Consider the following 22,659-nt stretch of genomic DNA (forward strand, 5'->3'; position numbering starts at 1 on the left):
ATGTAGGGAAACGAATATGGTTACAAATACTGAAACATACGTTAGAATCTTATGAGAGAAGAAACACTGCACACTCAAAATGTCTTTGCTACCTAATCACCCGTAACTATACTTCGTTGACTGAAAGCTTTATACTAACATTATTATACCCCGCTTAAACAAACGTTGTGTTTCTCATTGGATTAAGTAAAACTTGCCATTGATAACACATTAAAAATGACAGCTCAGATAACCAGTGCTACTGTGTTCTGTATCAGTACTAAACAGTTCTCCGCAAGTAACTGTCATTTTCTCCACATGAACAAGCGGCGGAGCACAAAATGACTTCATGCACACTTCTTTTATCAAATTGTCAAGGAGAACTCACACCTCGCTTGGGGATCAATTTACAATACCGTGATCCGTAGGTCTGCTCTTTCCCTAGATGATGAGGCATTCACAACGATTTTTTCGTTGTAGATAATATGCACCTTTCCGATGATTTAATAGAGAATATTGTTACTTTAGAAGAAAATTTAAATCTTACGCTGTATACCAATGCATTTTGAGAAACTGGGTGTTTAACCACCCCCCCCCCCCCCCCAACCCCCCAAAAAACTTTGTAAAATATAGCAAAAAAAAAGGAGACAAACTTGTATTTGTATTGTCGGGCAATTCGACACAGACTACTGTCCGATGCAAAACATGCGAAGAACACAGAACAACGGACGCAAAATCTTAGAATGCGTTCCTTATGAATACAATTTCGCATTCGTAAATACTCTTTAATCAGTATTTCGGACTTTAGGATAAACAATAATTCTGCACTTTCCAATACTTTTTCCCCCAATGACATGGTTACCCTAACTGTAGCTATGCAGCATGGCTGTCCTTAAAGATATACTTCTTTCCTCGGATATGGCATAATTTCTATGATATTCAGAGGCTTGTTTTAAGTATCGTAACTTACAATAATATTCATTTTGCTCTTTAGACACAGCTTAGTCATACAGGATGTATCCCTGTTTTCATAGTGTGTATATTACAAACAAAACAGATGAAATGTAATTAAAGGTGCACATTCTCTGAAAATATCAAGGCTGTCAAGTTGTAAAAAATATTTAACAAATCATACTGACATTCACTTTTCTTTCTTTGCTTCTATGAACTTTGTGTTATAATGACACACAATTTCAAACATAATGGTTAATCTGTTTAGCTAGCAGTTTGCTTAGAAAAACTGAAATTATACGAATACATTGTTTTTCTAAGTTCAATATGTCACTGAAAATATGGTATCACTGATCATGAATTTATACTTATGGTATTACAATATAACATTTAGCTGCTGCAACTAAAACTGTATGTCTTGTATGACCTGAGTCAAGAATCTACATGTATTCCGATTTAAATCTACTTGTATACAGTCAATTTAATGTCGCCTTCTACATGTACTCTAATTCTTCTAGAAAACACGTTAGTCCAATTCAGGTTCTTTCATCGATTTTTCATCGATTTTGGATTTTAAAGGCTTGCCGTGCAATAAAATGTGAGAAATACTAGTGAGAACCTTGAAAATCTTCGTATTGGAGATCGCCTTCAAACATCCGTACCAAGACATGTCATTCTCATCAATATCCAATTTGAATAAATCACACGTTTCTGTGTCCGTGTAGCCGAGTAATCTCCGTGTATCTGCAAGAATGGTGTCAAGGTCATCACTTTGTACCAGTTCTCTCATTTCAGATAAACAATAGTTATACAATTTAGATACCTTTTTCATGTCATCATTTAGTTTAACTTGCAGGACTAAATATTTGTCGGTCTTTCGTGATACAACATCTTTATATAATGGAAGAAGGTCCTTTTCTCCTTCTAGGATAGGACACTTTTCAATCCAGTAAGACATTACTTCAACCAGTGCTGCTTGTTCCTTACTTTCAAGTTTTCCATCAAACAAATTTCTTTCTGGAATCATGTAGTTTGGCAGATATCTATTTTTAACACACTTTCTTAAACAAACCAGTGTAGCTCTGAAAAGAGGTATGAAGTATTTGCACTGAAAGTACTTATTTGGAACTGATTCTGCTAACCAAAATATTACATTTTTGATAATGTATGATGTTATATCGGAACACACATCTTTCAAAACTGCTTTTGAAAAACATTTCAGTTTGAAATACAACATCAATTGTACTTTATTCAGAGAATGTACAAGTTTGATTTCAGCTTCCGTGTAACAAATTCGCCATTCAAATTTTTCAAACTTACTGCCTTTCCTTCCTACAGGAACAACATGACTTTGCGTTTCGCTTATTTGTCGTTTTAGTACTTCTGATGGCCACCCCTGGATTCGCTTCCGATTTAACCAATTACGGAGAATGTCGTTGCATATAAATGAAATTGCAGTAACACAATCTTCTCCTGTCATTAGGTCAGAAAACATCTGTGTCATTAATGGAACATTCATTTCAGAAAGTTTCAAACAATTGGCTGGGCCATGAGTGGGGATTCCTTTAAAGAAGACATATTGTTCTATGTAATCTTTACCGCTCAAAGCAATAGTCTGGACCTTTCTGGCTGCAACAAGTTCGTTTATTTCAGTTCTTAATTCTCCATACGTTTTACTTATACTAACGTCATTTACAAAATAGTCATTTAAGTCTAGCACCAGAGTATACCCAGGAGATGCATGTCGTCTATGTGCAATTAATACCTTGCTATAGTCAGTGTGATTGATATCCTCTATACAATCCTCGTCACAACAGATTTCTGATTTATCGCTTACCATACAATCAAAATCACTGATTCCAGATATTAACAACCCTTCAGCAGCACTACCTACTATGTGATTTATAGTTTCGAATGGCATCAATTTAACGATGTCATCATAAAAAGAAGAAGCATGTCTACACATTTTGATAACATCCATGTTACATTTGCAGTGATAATGAAGAAAAAGATAGTACAGCAATGATGCATTTTCAACAGCGGTAGTTGGTGAATCTTCATCACTGAGACTCGCAGTTCTTGAATGCAGATCATCTTGATAGACTTTTGCACTTTCAGTTTCCTCCATATATTTATTTGAAGAGTCTGTTCCTGCAGCATTCGTTCCTGCAAATAATGATAATATCAGCAATAAAAATAGATGGAATTATAATGCTGTCAATATTAATAATAATAATAATAGTTAAAATATAACGATAATAGTAATAATTATCAAAATCAATAATACAAGTAACACTCATAATAATAAATGCAGTCAAACCTGTCTATAAAGTAGGGATGGGAACGAATACTGAAATCAATATTCGAATATTCGGTTTGCCATTTTCGAATATATTCGAATAATCGGTTTGTTTTAATGGAAGCTTTGAATTCTTATTAAGTGATTGGCATATACACAACGTATTCATTTGTTTAATGCGTGGATCATCGTACGTAATAAGGCCAAAAAATGTTTGTTTCGGGTAACCCGATCCTACCTAGCAAAACCCGCCGATCCTAGCGTTTTATTTCACGATTCTTTCAGTATATTTATGAACATATTTAACTAATTCAGTTTTTTAGCTTCAAAATGATACAAAAAATCAAAACGATTATAAGTTAGACCGTCGAAATTTTATCTAAAAATAGCAGGTCGTCTCATTTAAACACGTGACGCGCTGTTGTATTACCGCCGCCATTTTGAAAATTTTCAATCGGCGTGTAAAAATCGTCGTGTAAAAAGCAAGTAAGGCAGACTTAAACCTCCTTCATTATGAACTTATGCATCAATCATATTTATTTCTTGATTTTATTATAAAGTACTTCAAAATTTAATTCGAATACGGCCGATTGCGGATGAAAACCGACTCTGCGGATGGTCTGAATCGTCGTACAAAATATTGTGAAAAGATCGACAGTATCTACAAGTTTGGTATTGTTTTCGAAAAAAAAAATCTAGAATTTGTTACATAAAACAGGCGCCAATAAAAATGAACAAAAGATAAAAAGATATCACATTTACGCCTAATACAAACTGTTAATCCGTAGCGATGACCCCAGGTAATTATGCATTGCAATTTTCTTGTTAATTGGACATATTTTGACATGCATCTGACACATTGACGCCTGTTGCAAACTGTTAATCCGTAACGATGGCCCCTGACAATTATGCATTGCTATTTTCTTGTTAATTGGACATCTTTTGATACGCAATAAACAAACTTGACATGGTTTTATTCTGTAGAATTAACATACTCATATTGCCCAAAATCAAATACTTATTTTGAAAAAAAAAAAAAAAAAAAAGAAAAAAGAAACATTACGAATATTCGAATTTGATTTTCATATTCGAATATTCGACCGATTTTCGAATATTCGAATATTCGTTCCCATCCCTACTATAAAGACCATCCTTGGGAAAACCAAAATTTGGTCTTTATTGGGAGGTGGTCTTAATTCACAGGTTAAAATACACTGTAAATGTTAAAATGTGAATCAAAACATATGGTCTTTAGAGCCATATGATCTCTGTTCAGATGTGGTCTTCAACACAGGTTTGACTGTATTTCTATAACAAGAACTCTTTGTAAAACACAAACTAGTATGCCCCATGATGACCTAGGTGTGTTATTTTCAGTATTAGTATTTCTATTATCTTTAGCTTTGACCTATTTACCCCAAAGAAACTTGGTTCACCTACTGACACCTACCTATAAGACTCTAATAATTGTAATAGACAGCAGACAATGTATAAAGTTGTAAGTTGAAGATAAACTTGTGAAAACACATTTATTCAGGTAGGGCCTAAATTGTCCACATGAAAAGCTATATATCACCGGTATTATAAGAATGATTTTCATGAAGTTTTTGTAGGCGAAAAAGTAGGTCAGTAGGTCATGGTGTGTCTTTAACGGCCACGCGCCACACTTTAGCACGCAAAACCACAGGTACTTTATACAGAATTGTAAATAAAATAGACTCTATCTTGACAGGCGTCACTGTGAATAGTCGGGATTTTCATGCTTTTTCAGAGACAATTTAAGGTTAAAAGGTAGGACTGGTTTTAATGTAATCCAGTGTTGACCATGAAAAAAACAGTTTATACCATTTAAATTTCACCCTTGATTACAAAGGACCGCCCCCCCCCCCCCCTCAAAAAAAAAAAAAATTTAGAGTGGGTGCTTTTCTTATGACGTCGAGTATATTTTGAAGTGGGGCATTATTTGCTTCATCGGTCAATTAAGACTTAATAAGTTATTTTTTGTGATCTTTTCATGTTTTTTGAAAAGTATAAGCCGTATTGAAGGGATTTATGAAAATAAGTTAAAGCTCTTTTGCCTATTTTTGAGACAATATCACAAAAACACAATTGAAGTTCATTTCATTACTAATTCAACGTTATATACTATGGACTTCATCTAACGTTATGTTCGTAACTTTGAATTAGTTCGGATAGTTACTTAAATTTGATTAGTTCCGTAGTTATTAAGTTTAACGTAAAATTGATTTCATGACACGTAAAGTTGAATTAGTTCCATAGTACGTTACATTGAATTAGTTCCTCGAATGTTGAATTAGCTCCATAGTACCTTACGTAAATTAGTTCCATAGTACCTTACGTTGAATTAGTTCCATAATACCTTACGTTGAATTAGTTCCATAGAATCTTGCTTTGAATTATTTCGTATCGTTATTTTCGTTCAATACAAATTAAATTCATTGTTCCTTCTCAAGGGAAGGAACACTTACGGTGAACATGTCAAACTTGACAGAGCATGTAATGGATACAAGGGAATCGTTAAAGGAATCCGATTTTCCATAGGGCGCCGCCATCTTGGACTCATGCATATTCATTACAAATAGCCTCTAGCCCAGTATGTATTTACGTATAATTAATCTTTATTTCAGTCCTTTGTGCATACAACTACCTAAAATAGCAGAACAACAAGACACAATAATAAAGTTTAACTCCTCAATTGAATATATTGTGTAAAGAATCGAGATTATTGAAATGAATATCCATCATCCAAAACAGACTGGGGCCTCCGTGGCCGAGTGGTTAAGGTTGCTGACTTCAAATCACTTGCCCCTCATAGACGTGGGTTCGAGCCTCACTCGGGGCGTTGAATTCTCCATGTGAGGAAGCCATTCATCTGGCTTACGGAAGGTCGGTGGTTCTACCCAGGTGCCCGCTCGTGATAAAATAATGCACGGAGGGGCACCTGGGGTCTTCCTCCACCATTAAAGTTGAAAAGTCGCCATATGACCTATCATGTTTCGGTGCGACGTTAAATCCAAAAAAAAAAAAAAAAAAAAAAACAGACTCCCGCCAAAAAATAATTGCGTAATGTAATTGTCTCTGGCCACGTCATTTTTTAGCTTCTCACATGTCAGATTTGTGTGTGCCTTTTTTGCGTACTTTTTTACTCTTCCTGAATTATTTTTTTCAACCCGTAAATGCATGTATGAAATTTTCTTGTGTTTAGTGTGCAGGTGTTAATACTTAGATCAGTTGTTAAATACCGAGTTAATTAAGTTTGCACTAAAATAGACAGAACATATTTTTCTCATTGCATTACTAAAACATTTGTAACATTATGCTAGAACAATATCCCTTGAAAGGAATATTTTATATGCATTAGAAGGAACCTTTTGGTAAGCTAAATCTTGTAGTACCTAATGTGAATAAGTACCATACTAAAAGCGTTGTTTCTGGTTGCAGGCCGGTATTGATTTCATCTTTCCTTCCTGATTATATCTGGGGTGAAGGCCAGATGATTAAATCTGTCTTTGATTGGTGGATGACATATTCCACAGGTTTCCGAACGGAATAGAATATATTTTCTGAAGGGGCGTGCAGGTGCTCTAAACTGTATTGTTAGACAGTGTAACCCAATGCGAGGCTCCTGTGGAAATAGCTTGTAAAGCGTCATAAACTTGAATCAGCTCGGTAGTGAAACTGCTGCAGAGTTCGACTCTGCCACTCTGATACGGAGTGATCTCTCGTAAACGATTTACAGTCAACTCGTCCCAATTTTAGTCAGTCCGTTTCCCTTGAAGAATAATGGTCATTTCGCCACATCCCCCACTTTTTGGTCCCTCCTTTTTAGTCTTATTTTTTGTCAAAGTTGTCTAGATTTTAATTATGATGTAAAATATGTGATCTGTAAAATATGTTTCACATATAAACTTGTAAAATTTACTTTAAAACTATATTTTGTTTAGCTTTATTAATACCCGGTCGTATGTAAAAGTGCAGAGTGCATATGCACGTTTCGTACGTTAAAGTGTGCATTGACGACAAATGCGGCCGCGTATCTTTTTTGTAAACATACTTCCTGTTTTGCCTAACGTTGAACTAGTTCCATAGTATATAGTGTTGGATAAACATCATAGTACCTTACGTTGAATTAGTGTCACGGTACATAACGGTCCTTTTTGACTTAGAAAATTCGTAGTTTCCAGCCATCAAACCTGCTGAAATAACCAGGTTATATACATCTTTGTTAAATTTAATATTTAGTCTGACTCATTTGACTCAGAAAAATTTGGTTAAATAATTAGTATCAAGCTGTAGCTCAGTAACAACTATATAAATCAAAAGATGTAACTAGACCCCTAGACTTACAAAGTCTGTTGAGATCAAGAAATCTGTAGTAAAGTTTACCCTTTCTTCATACTGACATTGATATTTCTCAGAAAAAACCATTTTCTATCTAGGCTCATCTCAACATGTTAGAGTTAGAGGTAAGAGATATTGATTTTTTTTCAGAAAGTGGTATCAGAGAGGATTGATTTTATGGCCAAGTGCTCTACATTTAATGACTCTAACGACTGATGCCAGTCTACTAGACCCCAAACATGTTCAATCATAATTCCCTCATAATGCATATAGTAATTTTGCTATTGCCACACGTTATCTTTACTCACGGAGAATCAAGGCCAATCATCTTCATTAAGTTTAAGTATTGTAGCGTATGTCGTTTGTTTTAAATGAAATTGTGACGAATAGTTGATCGCGGTCTAGATACAGACACGATCATAACGATTATGAGTAATTGAATCTTACGCAACTCATTAGCAACTGATTATGAAACTTTTGGCATGATGTTCATTTTGCAGAAATAGAAAGAAAAATTGTCAATCTTTGTGTTACGAATATGAAGCATGCTGATGAAAAATGGAAACGTAGATAATTGTTTCGATTTACGTCGTTCAAGTTTCAAAAAAAATATATCCGAACTGAATTTCATTCCTTCATTTATTATCATGTTTCCCCCTATAATGGGATATACCTTGTGTTTTTATAGATCTATCTTTTTCTAGCTTTTGCATAGCACATCTTCATTGCGACGAGCAGCTGCTTATATTTACATATATAATAAAAACTCCCCATTCATGTTTTTAAGAATACCTTTGACTGAAAATGTTTACAGTTACTGTCATTTATTTTCTAAGTAATCCAGTGCTTTGCAGTCTTACTTTAAAACATCTATCTAAGTAGTCGTTTCTGAAGAAAACATATTTCGGAACGAAAATTACACATACATTTGTGTAAACGTATTAATATACCACTGCATATTTAAACAAAAATTAAACAACACAAACACTTTCTTGTGTTTGTTTGTTTGTTTTGGGTTTATCGCCGTTTTTCAACAGTATTTCAGATATGTAACGGGGGGCAGTTGACCTAACCAGTGTTCCTGGGGTCTGTACCAGTACAAACCTGCTCTCCGTAATGCATAACTAACTGCCGACTTCAACACCTGAGTCAGGGGTCTGGAATGAACGATATAAGACACAATGTCTTTAATCAAATCGTCACGGAGAACATAAGCACCTAGGTTCGAACTCACAACCCCGCGATCCGTAGATATGCGCTCACTCCATTGAGCTAAGTGGGCGGGCTTAAACAATTTGTAAGAGGAATAAAATCGGAGCGACAAAATGATATTGTTTTCATAAATTATTCCTATTATTGTGATTCAAATACAAAGGTATTTAACTCTTTTTATCAAAATTAAACGAACATCATTATAACATCATTTTGTGGCTAGTTACAAATGTTTGTTATATAAGATTTCAAAACACATTTTCAACGTCATGCCCTTGGAATGTTGAGCCAAGATATAAATGTATTAGAAAAGATTCATGTCCAAGCTCATTATTATCTAAACGATTTAAATTATACATCAACGGTAAATGATTGTTTTGTTTTGACAATTAATATAAATATTATTGCTTCACGGAGCAGAAAGATGAATTTCCAGTCCCGGTAATTTGAACTTTGAGGACCTGTCTGGAACTGTGTGCAATGAATATTGCTTATTCTAATACCACCAGCAAATAACCTACATACATGTAGAGCAAACTCTATCTCGGGTTATTCTGCAATAAACCACTCGCGTGCAATGACGTTATCCGATCCAGGTGCGTACTATATACAATACTTGATACTATTATGTCGTGTTAGAATCGAAATAATAAGTTCCCAAGTGCGATTTATCGTAGAATAACCCGAGTTTTGAGTTCTTATGCGAAACAATATATCATTCAGGACTAAGGCCTTCGTGATATATTCTACGATAAACCACGTTTGGGAACTTATTATTTCTTAAATAAACGAAATCAGTTAACATTAATCCATACTACTTAGTTTGAATATATGAAACACTAAAATTTAAATAATATCACACAGTAAAGGAATCATGTTATGAAATATATAATCCTTATGTGAAAAATAAGAATACAAACACCGTTTGTGTTTTACCGTTCAGACGTCATGCATCTTCTGCCAAAGGCGTAAATTTTATTTTATTTTCCATTTAAATGTATTCAAAATCACTTTTGTAGAAATAAATGATTTATACATTGTGAAATTAAAGCTCATAGAAAATGTCCTTGGTAAGCATAGATTTTAAAATATCATAGGGACATGTTAATGATTTAACACGGCCGAACACAGCAACAGTTAATAATGCAGTCTTTCGCATGTTTTCTTGCAACATGATGTATAAATGTGGCTTAAAATTTTAAAAATAGCAATTTTCATGGTATCTGACATCATATTTAACAAGTACTATATATAGTATTATTTTTAATTTTTAATTATCCATTGATTAGGAAAAACAGTACCTTCTTAATAGATGTGTATTTAATATGTATCCGAAAACTCCAATGAATCTCGTCTGAATTATTTTCTTTACACTTTTTAGTGTTATAGCTTTTTTATATTTAAAACAATTTAAACAATAAAGTAAAAGTAAGTAAATAAAATACTTATGGTGTAATATTAATTTGAGAAAATTGTTGTTAACTTAGACATGAAGATGTTGAACTTAACACACACAAACATATATATATATATGTATATATATATATACGCTCACTAATTGATCAATATCAGTAAAATCTTTAAGTCCAGAGATTTTTTATTAGTTTCAAGTGTTTTCTTAAAAGATGCTTTATCAGTCTTGTGGTTGAAGAAAAAAAGACAACTCGGATCAAACACATGTGATGCCTTTAAAAATGTTTTGATCTAAATTAATTTTAATCTAAAACACAAATGTTCACTGAACAGAAAATCAGAAAAGAAAAGTAATTGTCTCACAAATATATGCACATATAACAGGATCGTATTAAAATATATTTTGATAAATGTGTTGGCATTTATTTAACAGAAATAGTTTGAGAAACGTGTAGAGTACATTCGGTCTTCTAACCAGTCTCACACTAAAGGATCGTCCTGGCTATATATATATATATATTGTCACACTAGACTTGGTATGAATGCAAAGCAGATATGTGATGAACTGTGTTAAATATATGGACCTCGGTCCATTTTTATGCACACTGACAAGATGCGAAATTGCACAAGATGAGAAATTGTTTGTCAAGGAGATATTACTTGCCTTGGCAGACCTAACATCTGATAACTCGGGGCAAATATCGTTACCATATAGGATGTGTTGGAAGAGGGTGCCAGAAGTAGTCAGTAGCATATGAGAAGGCTTTCTGGGATGACAAATAACGTTCTGATGTTCTCTATCAGTGTCTCCAACAGACAGCAAAGAAGACAGTTTAATTGCATTTCACGAGAAAGCTTTTCATTTATCAGCTTTGTTTCATCTCTTTTGCCTTAAACGTCAACAAAATGTTGTATTTTTGTACATGATATCTATTAAATTCATTGGACACAATAATGAAATGCTAGTTATGTTGACTGGATATTGTGGAAGCTGACGTTCGCCTCTGTATGCTTACTTTGATTAATGATTTTAAAATCGTATCGAACACATATTTCAGGGCTGTATAAAGGTAATACTGGAACAGCTCCTTTTCAATGCGAAAGTCAGGTTGTATTTGGTCAGAAAATTATTATACTGACGCGATTCTGATCACAAGTGAGAGTACGTCATAATCTTATTTGACCTCAAATACATTAAATTATACGAATATTTTGTTTGAGTGAATAGTGCGAGTAAAAAAGTTACCGAAAAAAGTAGAGCAACATAAATGTTTGCATTTTGATTCTATCATTTTTTTTTTCAAGTTGACGATTTCTTACATCTTGAATTGCTGTTTCAACATCGCTTTATTTCGAGCGTTTAGATTTTTTAGTTTGTCGTTATTTACTTTATCGGCACGCCAAATCTCGTGCCTTTACGCAGTTTTCTGTTTTGTCTTTACTATCTACTGTTGTTTTGTTTGTAATTTTCTGTTTGATAAATGATTTCAAAATATACGAAACAAGAAAACTGTTAAGATCTTTATCCCAGTTTCGTTTAGTTGGTACACCCCGCCTTTTGTTTAAGGTATATCATGTTATATCGCTGTATGCCTTATCTGGTTACTGTCTAAAGCTTTTAAGCCAGTTGTAAAGACAAAAAGGTTTTCTTTATGATGGAATTTAAAGATACTTGACAGTGACAAGTTAACCGGTGAAGACATGCAATACCATCGTCAACTGCATTAACTTATAAGGAAAATATTATGTCATTTATTTTCGTAAACATGATGTTTATCACATAAGTATTGGCCACAATATCCTGAACGAGGACCACGAAAGAGTTTTAAGTATTCAGACTATTAGACCTTTGTGAAACTCTCTTCCATAATTTATCTAATGTAAAATTTGAAAAAATAGGTGTTTTAGAAGGTACTTTTATTTCGAACAAAAGTGCAGTTATGAACAAAAGTGTAGCCTGTCATCTACCGCTGTCATATATAAACATGTACATTTGGTAGAAAGGAAGAGATAAATGAAGTATAATTCTTGTTTAGATTTGCACTTCAAATCATTCAATTACGCCAGTAAATTCCACTCAACAGTTACAAGTTAGTATACAAGGTAAAATTAATGACCTCATAAAATTATCACTGATCTGCCTCAGTATACGACTGACCTCAGCACAATTCCAGTATGTTTCCATTATATTATTACTTAACTATCATTCAATAATTTACTAGGACTTTATTAAAAACATGTAGATCTGGGATTGTTTTTGTTTTCGTTGTGTTTAACGTCACACCGACACAATTTCAGCATCTGATTATGGACGAAGACCACAGGTGCCCATTCAGGCATTATTTCACCACGGGTGGGTACTTGGGTAGAATCACCGACCTTCCTTATGCCAGCTGTATGTCTTCCTCACCGGTGAGGGGCAAAATATCTGGGATTGGGATGACAACTATTATCAAATAATTGCAAACTAAATGTGTGCACAAAGGGCAGGGGTGACCCACTTATTCAGTTACTTACACTGTATAGTCATATGCTAAGATTGTAGACAATGTAAAACTAAGCTTTTATTTATTTTATCTTGTTTGTTTAGAAATTAAATTTGGATGATATTACCGACAGAAGCTGGGTGAAATCCTAAACAAAAATACTACACGCCAAAATAACATTTCTATAACAGTTTCATGACACAATGTCTAATAGCATTTTAGATACATGTGGCACTATCTTTTGTGTCCCATATGAGTATTTTGGATGAAGTCAAGGACCAAAAACACTGTTCTTACTGGGTAAAACTGCTTACAAAATCATCGGTGCACACCTTCAAATGCTCAATATCAGTCTAAAATGTTTGACGATCCTATGTGAAATACTTTTAATATGTGAACGACATAAGTTCGGACAAACATACTAATAAAGGCAACTCTAAATGAGTATAAAATTATTTAATTAGATTCGTAATCAATGAATACATGTACATGCGTACTTGTTGTTTTAAGCGCTTTCATGTGGTTGTCTCAGCTTCAATCGTTAATCACCGATCTACTCTTCTGTTTGTCTACACGGATTATTTAATTATCTTCAAAGAAAGTCTTTTTAAATTAAGGTACATATAAGAAAATAATCAGAATGGTTACAACTCAAATGGATTCGTTCAAGAGTAGAAGTCCATGCAATGAAATTTCTTCTATACTGCTTCTCGATTCAAATTGTGTTCAAAATCTAGTAATTCAACTTTAGCTTTTGCATTTTCGCTCTGTATTAGGATCTCTACTCCACTGCCCAAAATTAGTATTTTGATAGCTTTAAGTTTTGCAGTAAATATTTTCACCCGGCTGCCAAAAAGGATCAATTAGATCTATTTTTTTTTTAGATATTTTGTTGAATTATGTGAAATGCAATGTGTTGCATTTAAAGAATGCTGTCGTGTCTTTACAACAATACATATCAAAAATACATTGATATTATTTCCTTTTTTCCTTTAAAAGATACATTGAAATCTGCTTGGGAAATAGCTCGTCTATATAAAAAGAGGGTGAAATTTTCAACTACCGTTAAAAAGCTAATACAATTGTTTCGGCATCAAGGTTTCATCCAGAGAAAAATTGTGATAAAAACTGAACCCGGATAAATTCATACGGCAACAGTTGCTACCCGATATTTGCAAAATCATTATATTTTGGTAAACAAGGATGCAGGAAATAAAAGGTATGTAAACGTCGCACGGTTGAATAACATTAAAGAACATATACTGTATTCAACTCTCATATTGAAATAAAATTAAATGCCCAATTTATACCAGGTAGCTTAGATTATATTGATGACATGCATGTCTTTAACAACGTATAGTAAAAAGAAAACTTAAATGAAAACAATAAACTAAGTAGTAACTTCATTGATTCTTTGTTTTGAAAAGTATTGAGCGTATCATCCTAAAAGTGTACGAGTAAATGTTGGTAACCAAATACTGATCCGATTAAAGTAGGTTAGTGTTTAAATACCTATCAGTGCTCATAAATTGCAAGCAAACCCTAATATGAAAATACAGAAATATTTAGAAACATTATGCATCTGCCTTTTGAAAAACTACTTTTTAAGTGCTCACTTAATCATCCGCTTCTCAATATGACACATAAATGGAGGACGAATGACTTCAGACAATTGTCTTCTGTCAAATCGTCAAGGAGAGCATACACTGTGCCTTGTGATCGAACACGTGATATCCAGATTAAAACGTGTAAACCTGTTGTGCTAAAAGGGAGGGCTAGCAGTTCGATAGATTCGATTGAGGTGCCATTGACTTCATATAATAGATTTGCTTACAGGGGCGTACCTGGATGATTTTGAACTGTACGCCAGATACGAGCAGCATAGCTACGAACCAAGCAGAGATGCTGCGAGAGTGGAGTAAGGTGACGGAGGGGGTCTCCATCTCCTGGTGGATTGATTTTTTACGGCCTCCCCTTGAAAATGTTGAGTCTTTTTTGGCAGGAGATGCGTTCTGTTGCTATTCCAGAGTTAATATATTTTGTTTGTCACATTTGTACTACATACTTCAAAGATAATCATTTAAATTCATAGTTTATTACACCGCTCATGCTTACTAGCAGTGTTCGTGACAGTTGCAAAAATTGCAACTGGAGCAGCCTCGGATATTTTGAGGAATATAACCATTTTTCGTTTAGAGTCCTATGTAACTTTACCCTGGAAAGTGTGTTCTTCAGTAGGTCGAACACTCTGGCACGAACACTACATATATCATTCTATGATATATTCTATTGTGCAACTGCCAAGACCTGCGCAGGCTAATTGTGTTTCGCCAAAGGGACCTAACCATGAGTCTGTTAGGGTAACTGCATCTAAACTCTTACCTAATCCCAACTGCTACACATGTCAACAAATCGCATACATTTGTTGTATTTGAATCATGTGCAACTAGTTTTTTGTTGTTATCGTTTTTGAAATCTCCTTCAATGTTTAACTTAACGCATGACTTCTGCATCCGCATTTTGGCAGGTTTTTGATAAGTGTATCTACCCACACATAGCAAATATTTCAAGTTTTCTCACACGAAACGAAACTTTGTAGTAAACGTAAACAACATCTAATATTGGCAAATGCAAATTCAAACTGCGTAATTTGCTAAATGTTTTTTCGGTATCCAGATTTGGATACAGATTAATAAATTAAATTACAGCCATTAAAAGTCTCTGTTATCACTCCAAGAGTATTATATTTAGCGTATTTATTTTCTTACCCGGGATAGCGGCTGATCATTTTTTGTTCTCTTGATGCTCTCTTGATTTACCAATAACGCACATGTCATTTGAAACTTGAACAGCAGATTGAGACGGGTGTCCTGTTTTTGTGCAAACAAAATTCTCTGACCTGCTCAAATTGAGTACATCGAGGTTCAATGGACATACATGGTGTTTTGTTGGTATGTTTGTAGAAAACGAGCGGTCGTTGCCGTAGAAACTTGCATGCACAATAGATTTGTTGGGTATAACTATGCACTGATACAGATTTAGTTAATATGGGAACTTTCTAGCTTTCCAGCTTTGATGGTGGAGGAAGACTCCACTTGCCCCTCCGTGCATTATTTCATCACGGGCGGCCACCTAGGTAGAACCACCAACCTTCCGTAAGCCAGCTGAATGGCTTCCTCTTATGATGTGCACAATAGAATATCCTTTGTGACAGAGTATCGCAACTTGGAGTTTTTGGCAAAATGATTCCTCTGAAGTGGTGCTCTAAATATAAAACATCCAATAAGTATACATGTATTAAATGTAAATCATTAGCTAGACTTCTTGTACTATTACTAAATATTTATACTGTTTTAGCTAGACATGCATTTTGTCTTATTTTAAACGTAATTCATAGTACTGTTAATTGTATGTTTACATAACCTTTATGTAGTTATTGTTCATATTTTCAAATATAAAATTCGGATCAAATGGTACATGTATGTAGCTTGTATCCGCTCGTATCTTTGTATGTTCAAAACACCGAACGATGTGTCTATTTTTTAATAAGAGTAAGCCATCAAGCTGGCTTTGTGAACAATACAGGGCTTTATCCATGTACACGTTCATCCGGGGTCGTCCTCTGTTAAAAGCTGTGTAGTTATTTTGAGACATAAAAACGAACTTGTAAAATATTGTAAATGTACTTTAAATGATCATCTTATACTTAACTTCCTAAGCGTTTCAGGGTTTACATACATCTTTCCCACTGCATTAATACACTTGCATCTTTTCGAATGTTTCTACTTAAGTTTGCCACATGAGCATTTTTGGTTCTTGTGAGACATATCTATATGATTTTTTTTTAATAAAAAACTTTAACCAAGGGATGCCCAATATGAATGTACACATGTGTATACCAGTTTGTTTACGTTTGAGCTATTGGTTACAATAATATTGATTTCACTGATAAAAATTGATTTTAATGAGAACTGCAAACTGCAAATATGATAAACAGGAAAAACACTGTCAGTAAGACCAGCTTTCATCTGTAAAATTGTTTCTTTTGAAGCAGTATATTACTTATCAAGAAGAAAGATATAAATAGATGTATCATTCGATTGTGTTGCCACTGGCTCTTCATTGACAGTGCATAGTGTGTTCCTTTATCCGTTCGTTTTGGTCTCGCTGTCAGTTTGTGTACTTGTGCGTGCGTGCGTGTTTTTATCTAAGACATTCCTTTTAGGCGATCTGTGTCTCTTGATGTGTTTGCTATGCTTCCACAAGTTTCTCGTATTTCTACTTGTCAACAGACGTCACACGCAGACATGATATACTTCATATCCTGCTAGCAATTTTCCATAATGAATTTAGATTTAAACAAAATGGCAGGCAAATCGAGGGTTTAATCAAAGCAAGTCACATATTTAGGTCCAGCTATAGACATCGTTTCCCGTTTTCATACCGTATTTATTCTCTTAATTAAATTAGGCTCGTGAAGGTAGCTGCAAGAAGCTTAAATAGAAGAACAGAAGCACGGTCCTTGACATCTTGTTTTGAGTTAAATCATCTTAAAGTAAAGGAATTAACATATTTGTTACTCGGCAGTTTGTTGTAAGATTATTTAATCTACGTGCAAGGTAAAAGTAACGGAATGAGGGCCGAAGTTTTATGACATTTCTGACATCGTGAAGTCTGATGATTTTCAAAAGGATGGAATACTGTCTAATAACTTGAGTGAATGAGCTTTTGTGTTAAGTGACATGGTCAAAATACAGTTCATTGTGCATTTTATGGCTGGTGTTAATAAACTATAAATAAAACGTGATGACCAAACAAATGAGTGCAGAGTTCCGGTCTGCACTGTAAGTAGCTTTGTTAATTTACAAAATGTGTCGATATAGGATGGAATAAAAGGGGAGTCGGCAAGATAAAATCGTTGCACAGCTTGTAGGTAACAGAATACGTGATATACGCTGTCTTGAAAATCCATATCAGGCGAGGGCGAAGCTTGATATGGATTTCCTCAACAGCATATATCCCATATCTTTTAATCAACAAGTAGTGTAAGTAATATTACAATTTACAAAAAATCAGCATGCACATGCCTCTATTAATCAGAAATGAATAGAACATTTGATATGACTTTCTTGCATAAATATCTACCACAAAGTTGATAGGTTTGTTCATTTTTCTCATAGTAAACACCAAACACTTTGAACATGTACATGTAAGTCCAAAAGGCATAACAAGGAAACAGGGTTTCTGTAGTAATTTAAAATACTTTGATCACAGGCGCATGAGTACATTAAGAGCATTGAAATACATGTACCTATCTAAACGTAGAACGCCAAATATGTTTATCATTGAAATATCTTTAAAATATAAGCTTTCTATTAAAATAATTCTTATTTGAATAGCTGACGCCAACATGTTTTTATTAAGAAGTAAATTTGTTTGTTTTATAAGGTTTAACTTCGCACTGACACAATTATATTTCATATATACATAACTGATGGTGGATGAAGACCCGAGTCGCCCCTCCGTACATTATTGCATCACGGACGGGCATCTGCGTAGACAAACCGACCTTCCGAAAGCCAGCTGGGTGGCTTCCTCATATGCAGGATTTAACGTGATGGGCAAGTGATTTGAAGACAGCGACCTTAATAGCTTGGCCATGGAGATGCCTTATAATTTACAGGCATGTTTGGAGGAGTTTAATTTTCCAATATTCATTCTACGAGAACTATCACCGGTGTGTTCCATTACAAATTTTCTGTACGTACACAACGGATTTGAACCTATAAAATCTTCAAGATCAGGTATGTCGTATCCAAATTTGACTGTGACGATAAAGGTTTCTGATACATATATAACGATCTTTTGAACGAAGGGCCAATTTGAATAAAATAGATGTAAAGTTCCTATGGAAGCATAGACAGAAACTAACAAAATAATAGCAGGGCCATTTTCATCGAGTTCACTTTAAAAAAGCTATATTGTTAAAAAGCCATATTAAATTAAGTGAATTAATATACTATTATTAGAAAGAATGTTTTATGGTTATTTCAAAGAAATGCCAAGATACGTTTTCCTCAAAGTGAGACTCTGTATAGATAGAGGTAAAAAACGCTCAAATATCGTAGAGTGCAGATTTGCTCCCGTCCAATGGTATATACTGCCTGAAAGAGCCCTTGGTCAAACTGCAGGTAGTTGGTTATTGTCAGTGGTAAATACAATATAGCCTAAGTCTATTGCTCTTAAAGAGTTTAAAATTTCAATATATTTCAGTTACCTATTATATAAGTAATAGATACCTGACGAAGTTGGCTGTTGGAGGTTGTGGCAAGCAAGAAGAAAACAGGTTGGAATATTATCATTTCTTTCACTCATTTTGATATATAACAACATAATTATGATGTGCATGTTGAAACGTTATTAGTATTAATTGCTTCTATTTGATATTTTGTTGTTCAATTCCTAACCAATGTAAAAACCGATACAAAAAGGCATTAAAACTGTATGAAGACAAAGCCATTTCAATGGCTTAAACAGCCGGTTTATCTAGTTAGTGAGTTGACCACGACACTCTAAATAGCGATGACGCTAGTAAGATACATTGTAAGCAAAGGAAAAAACAGAACTTGATTAATTTATTGATTGATTAAACTTTTTTGACAATGTCTTTTTGGTAAATTTTGCGTTAGTTCTGACCTGGGCCTCGCAAATAACTGACGATGGGCTTCCTTAATCGAGTTGTTATGGTCGTTAACTTCAAAGCACTTGTCCCTAACCTCTGTTGGTTTGAATCAAACCTCGTCTTGGGTTAAGAATTCTTTCATGTGATAAAACTATCGTGCTGGCTTACGGATGATCGGCGATTCTATCTGAGTGGCCGCCTAGAGGGGTAACTGGGGTTTCCTCTATTATCAAAAGACGGAAAGTCACCAAGTCACCACGTGACTTTGTCAATGACTTTGTCTAATGTGTCAATGTGACGTTAAACCTAACAAAATATTAACTAACATCTCCATATGACTCGATTGTGTAGGGCACTGTCATGTGTCCAAAACGTTAAGTAAAATAAACCGCGCTCCTGATGATCGGAGTCGAGACCTTTAGATGCGAAGTATCTGAGCTAAGCAAGTGGATTCACATAACAAAATGAATTAATGTGTCACATATGTGATCCACAAATTTTAAAAAAGAGTGATAAAGTTCAAGCACTATATGTTTCGTCAATGTACCTTTGTATTCATACCATTTTGTTCTACTTTTTGTACTTTAATAGCAGATAAAAAAGTTTCGTCATTCTTATTAAGGAGAGAAGAAACAAATTGAACATGTATTGTGCGATCGCCGCTTGCTATGAACGAGTGAGTGTAGTATTAAGATACTAAGCTATTAGTTAGGTTAGCATTTGGTTACCAGCTTTCGCTCGTGCTCTTTTTAGGTAGATACTGTGAATAACAGCCCTATCAAAACAAAGGAGCCACGCGGTAAGTAAACAGCCCTCTGGTAATAATGGTGTACGCTCATCCGCGTGCACGCCATAAAAACATGTGAACAATCGGATAAAATTTAAATGCCGGTACAATGCAAGTCAGTATATGTGAACAAATGAATAAAATGCTAATACAATTCAAGTCAGTAAATGTAGATAAAGTTTAGATTTAAACACTTCAAATTTTCATTTCGGCGAGTGGTATTTTATGACACCTTCACTGTTTTATTTTATTACTGAGAGAATAGTTTAACTAGAATCTATATCGTCAGCATCAATTGACTGGGGGCCAAAATTGCAGTGCATATGCACTTTAACTAAAATTCCCCCAGCACAAAGACATAAATCATAACCGGGACAATGAGAGAATCGCAACGGTTTTTTAAACATATTGACAATGCATTCAATAACGACGTATGTTAACCATTGTGACAAATAAAATGTTTTGCATGTTTCAATGACGTCACTTTTCCATCCTCGGGTTTAGTGGGCCTAATATGTAATCCACAGAGTACGATCAACCAGAGAGTCATCTCAATTTGGAAGAAACAATTTTAACGTCAGTGGTTATTTCTAAGGTCGTGAGTTTGACTGGCCAGCTTGTAAAGACAACAGTTTTTGCGATCAGGTGCCAAATCAAGTGTGATTTACCAATTCTTAGTGAAAGGACAATAAATTACAGGCGTGATGGGATGAATTCTGGAACACATGTGAAATGCAAAACGTCTGCAACCAGTTTCCTATTCAGACGTTAGTAGTTATCTTAAGCTAATAAAATACAGCATTTACACTAATACTACTATAATAATATTTTCGACTCAGTTATAGGTCATATGGCTATCTCCAAGCTTTATAAGGTTGAGAAAGACCCAAAATGCCCCTCTGGTTACTATTTCATCATTTTCTGCACCTGGATAGAACCATCGAACTTCCGTAAGCCAGCTGGATGGGCCATTATGATAATAAAAATATATAGTAATAATAGTAGAAGAAGTCGTACTGTCTATGAAATGTTACAATCCGTCCGTAAATGAAACATAATCCGTTATTGGTAAAAATGGGACTTAACACCATATTATTACAATAATCAATATATGGAACGAGTTGTATGCATAACATATGTTCCTCAATGGTAGTATCTTGAAGTAGTTTTTAACAAAAGGTGGTCATCTACTTAAAAACATAAATGAATAGTCCCATACTTAAAACTTGGATAGATCAAAGCGCTTAGGCTATTGATAGGAAACCGTGTTCGGCCTCATTCGTACTGCAACTTTGTATCTACATGACGTTGACTGTAGACTTACCATATTCAAAGTCAATAAAACAAAATTATGTAAAAGGCATTGGACCTTTTAGATCTAAAGTGCATAAATCCAGATTTTTGTTTAAACTAGCAAAACATCTATCAGCGAGGATTATTATTTTAAAAACTGACGTTTAAAAAGTGGCATGCATGGAATATTTGGCATTCTCTCTACAAGATGAATACTAATAACGCCTTTTGTTATTATGTGGTAATGTAAACAAATACTAAACTAATGGCCACCAAGTAAAATATGCAATAAAATTCTGGAGACAATAGCGTACTTAGGTTTAAAATGTTATTTAGAAAATCTGTAAATTTATGTGATTAACATCAGCAAGGCTAATACAATTCAGGTTTAACTGGTTATATAATCATGCTGTCTCTAGAAAAGCCGTAAATGATTAAATGAAAGATGAAAGTCACTAAAACAGGGCTTTCATTATTGACGATAATAGTTTCACTTAGAAAATACGTAATAAGGAAATACTTACACGAAGAAGAAAAATATGTCCTTTTTTCCCCCAAATAGATGTAGATCAGTAACCTCAGTTATTCGTACACAACTACCTTCTTATCAGGTCTTAACTATATACAATGCTCTTGTTACATATACTTAACGTATATTTATGATGCAGCTATTACCAAAACTGTAAAGTATTAAGACTATTGGTTAAAAGCTGCCCACTGATATGATAAGCCCCGCCTACTGTAACTGCCTCTCTGACAACAACATAATTGTTATGTTGTCGAATTTTAGAATAAGAATAGATTTAGTAACTATCAAAGTGACTTGTGTCTTTCTAGTCCAATGACTATATAAGATAATATCATATAAGAACCCACAAGAACATTACAAAAACATTGTATAAATATCTCAAAACCAATTCAAACATTTTAGGTAATCCCCGATTTTTCCCATTATTTTCCTATTGCGTCATCTAACTTGCAAATCTTTTGGTTAAATCTTTAAGGTTAAAGCAGACCAATTCATACGAAACTTTATATAGCAATAGATGTGTTTTAATACAATTTCAATAATTTCTCAACAAAGGTATTTGTTTTCCTATTGTGTTCGATTTGACAGGGTTTAAGTAATATTTACGTTATGCGCTTACAGCACAAGAGGATTACAAGTGGTTCGAATACTGGCTCATGTAAAGTT

The 22,659-nt window shown here is 34.2% G+C and overlaps 1 protein-coding gene across 1 annotated transcript; it reads right to left on the reverse strand.

Annotated features, from left to right (window-relative positions):
• Positions 1-1,074: 1,074 nt before the first annotated feature.
• LOC128547368 (uncharacterized) lies at positions 1,075-22,103 on the reverse strand. The gene is made up of 2 exons (XM_053519952.1): positions 21,989-22,103; positions 1,075-3,096 (listed from the first exon to the last, which is right to left on the reverse strand). Exon 2 carries the CDS (start codon positions 3,056-3,058, stop codon positions 1,457-1,459), a length of 1,602 nt encoding a protein of 533 aa, XP_053375927.1. The 5' UTR covers positions 3,059-3,096; positions 21,989-22,103; the 3' UTR covers positions 1,075-1,456.
• Between the last annotated feature and the right edge of the window lie 556 nt (positions 22,104-22,659).

Source organism: Mercenaria mercenaria, chromosome 12, assembly GCF_021730395.1.
Source record: "Mercenaria mercenaria strain notata chromosome 12, MADL_Memer_1, whole genome shotgun sequence".
NCBI lineage: Eukaryota > Metazoa > Mollusca > Bivalvia > Venerida > Veneridae > Mercenaria > Mercenaria mercenaria.

Excerpts from the sequence above, each read along its gene's own strand:
- LOC128547368 (XM_053519952.1), bottom strand. The coding sequence starts at position 3,058 with ATGGAGGAAACTGAAAGTGCAAAAGTCTATCAAGATGATCTGCATTCA.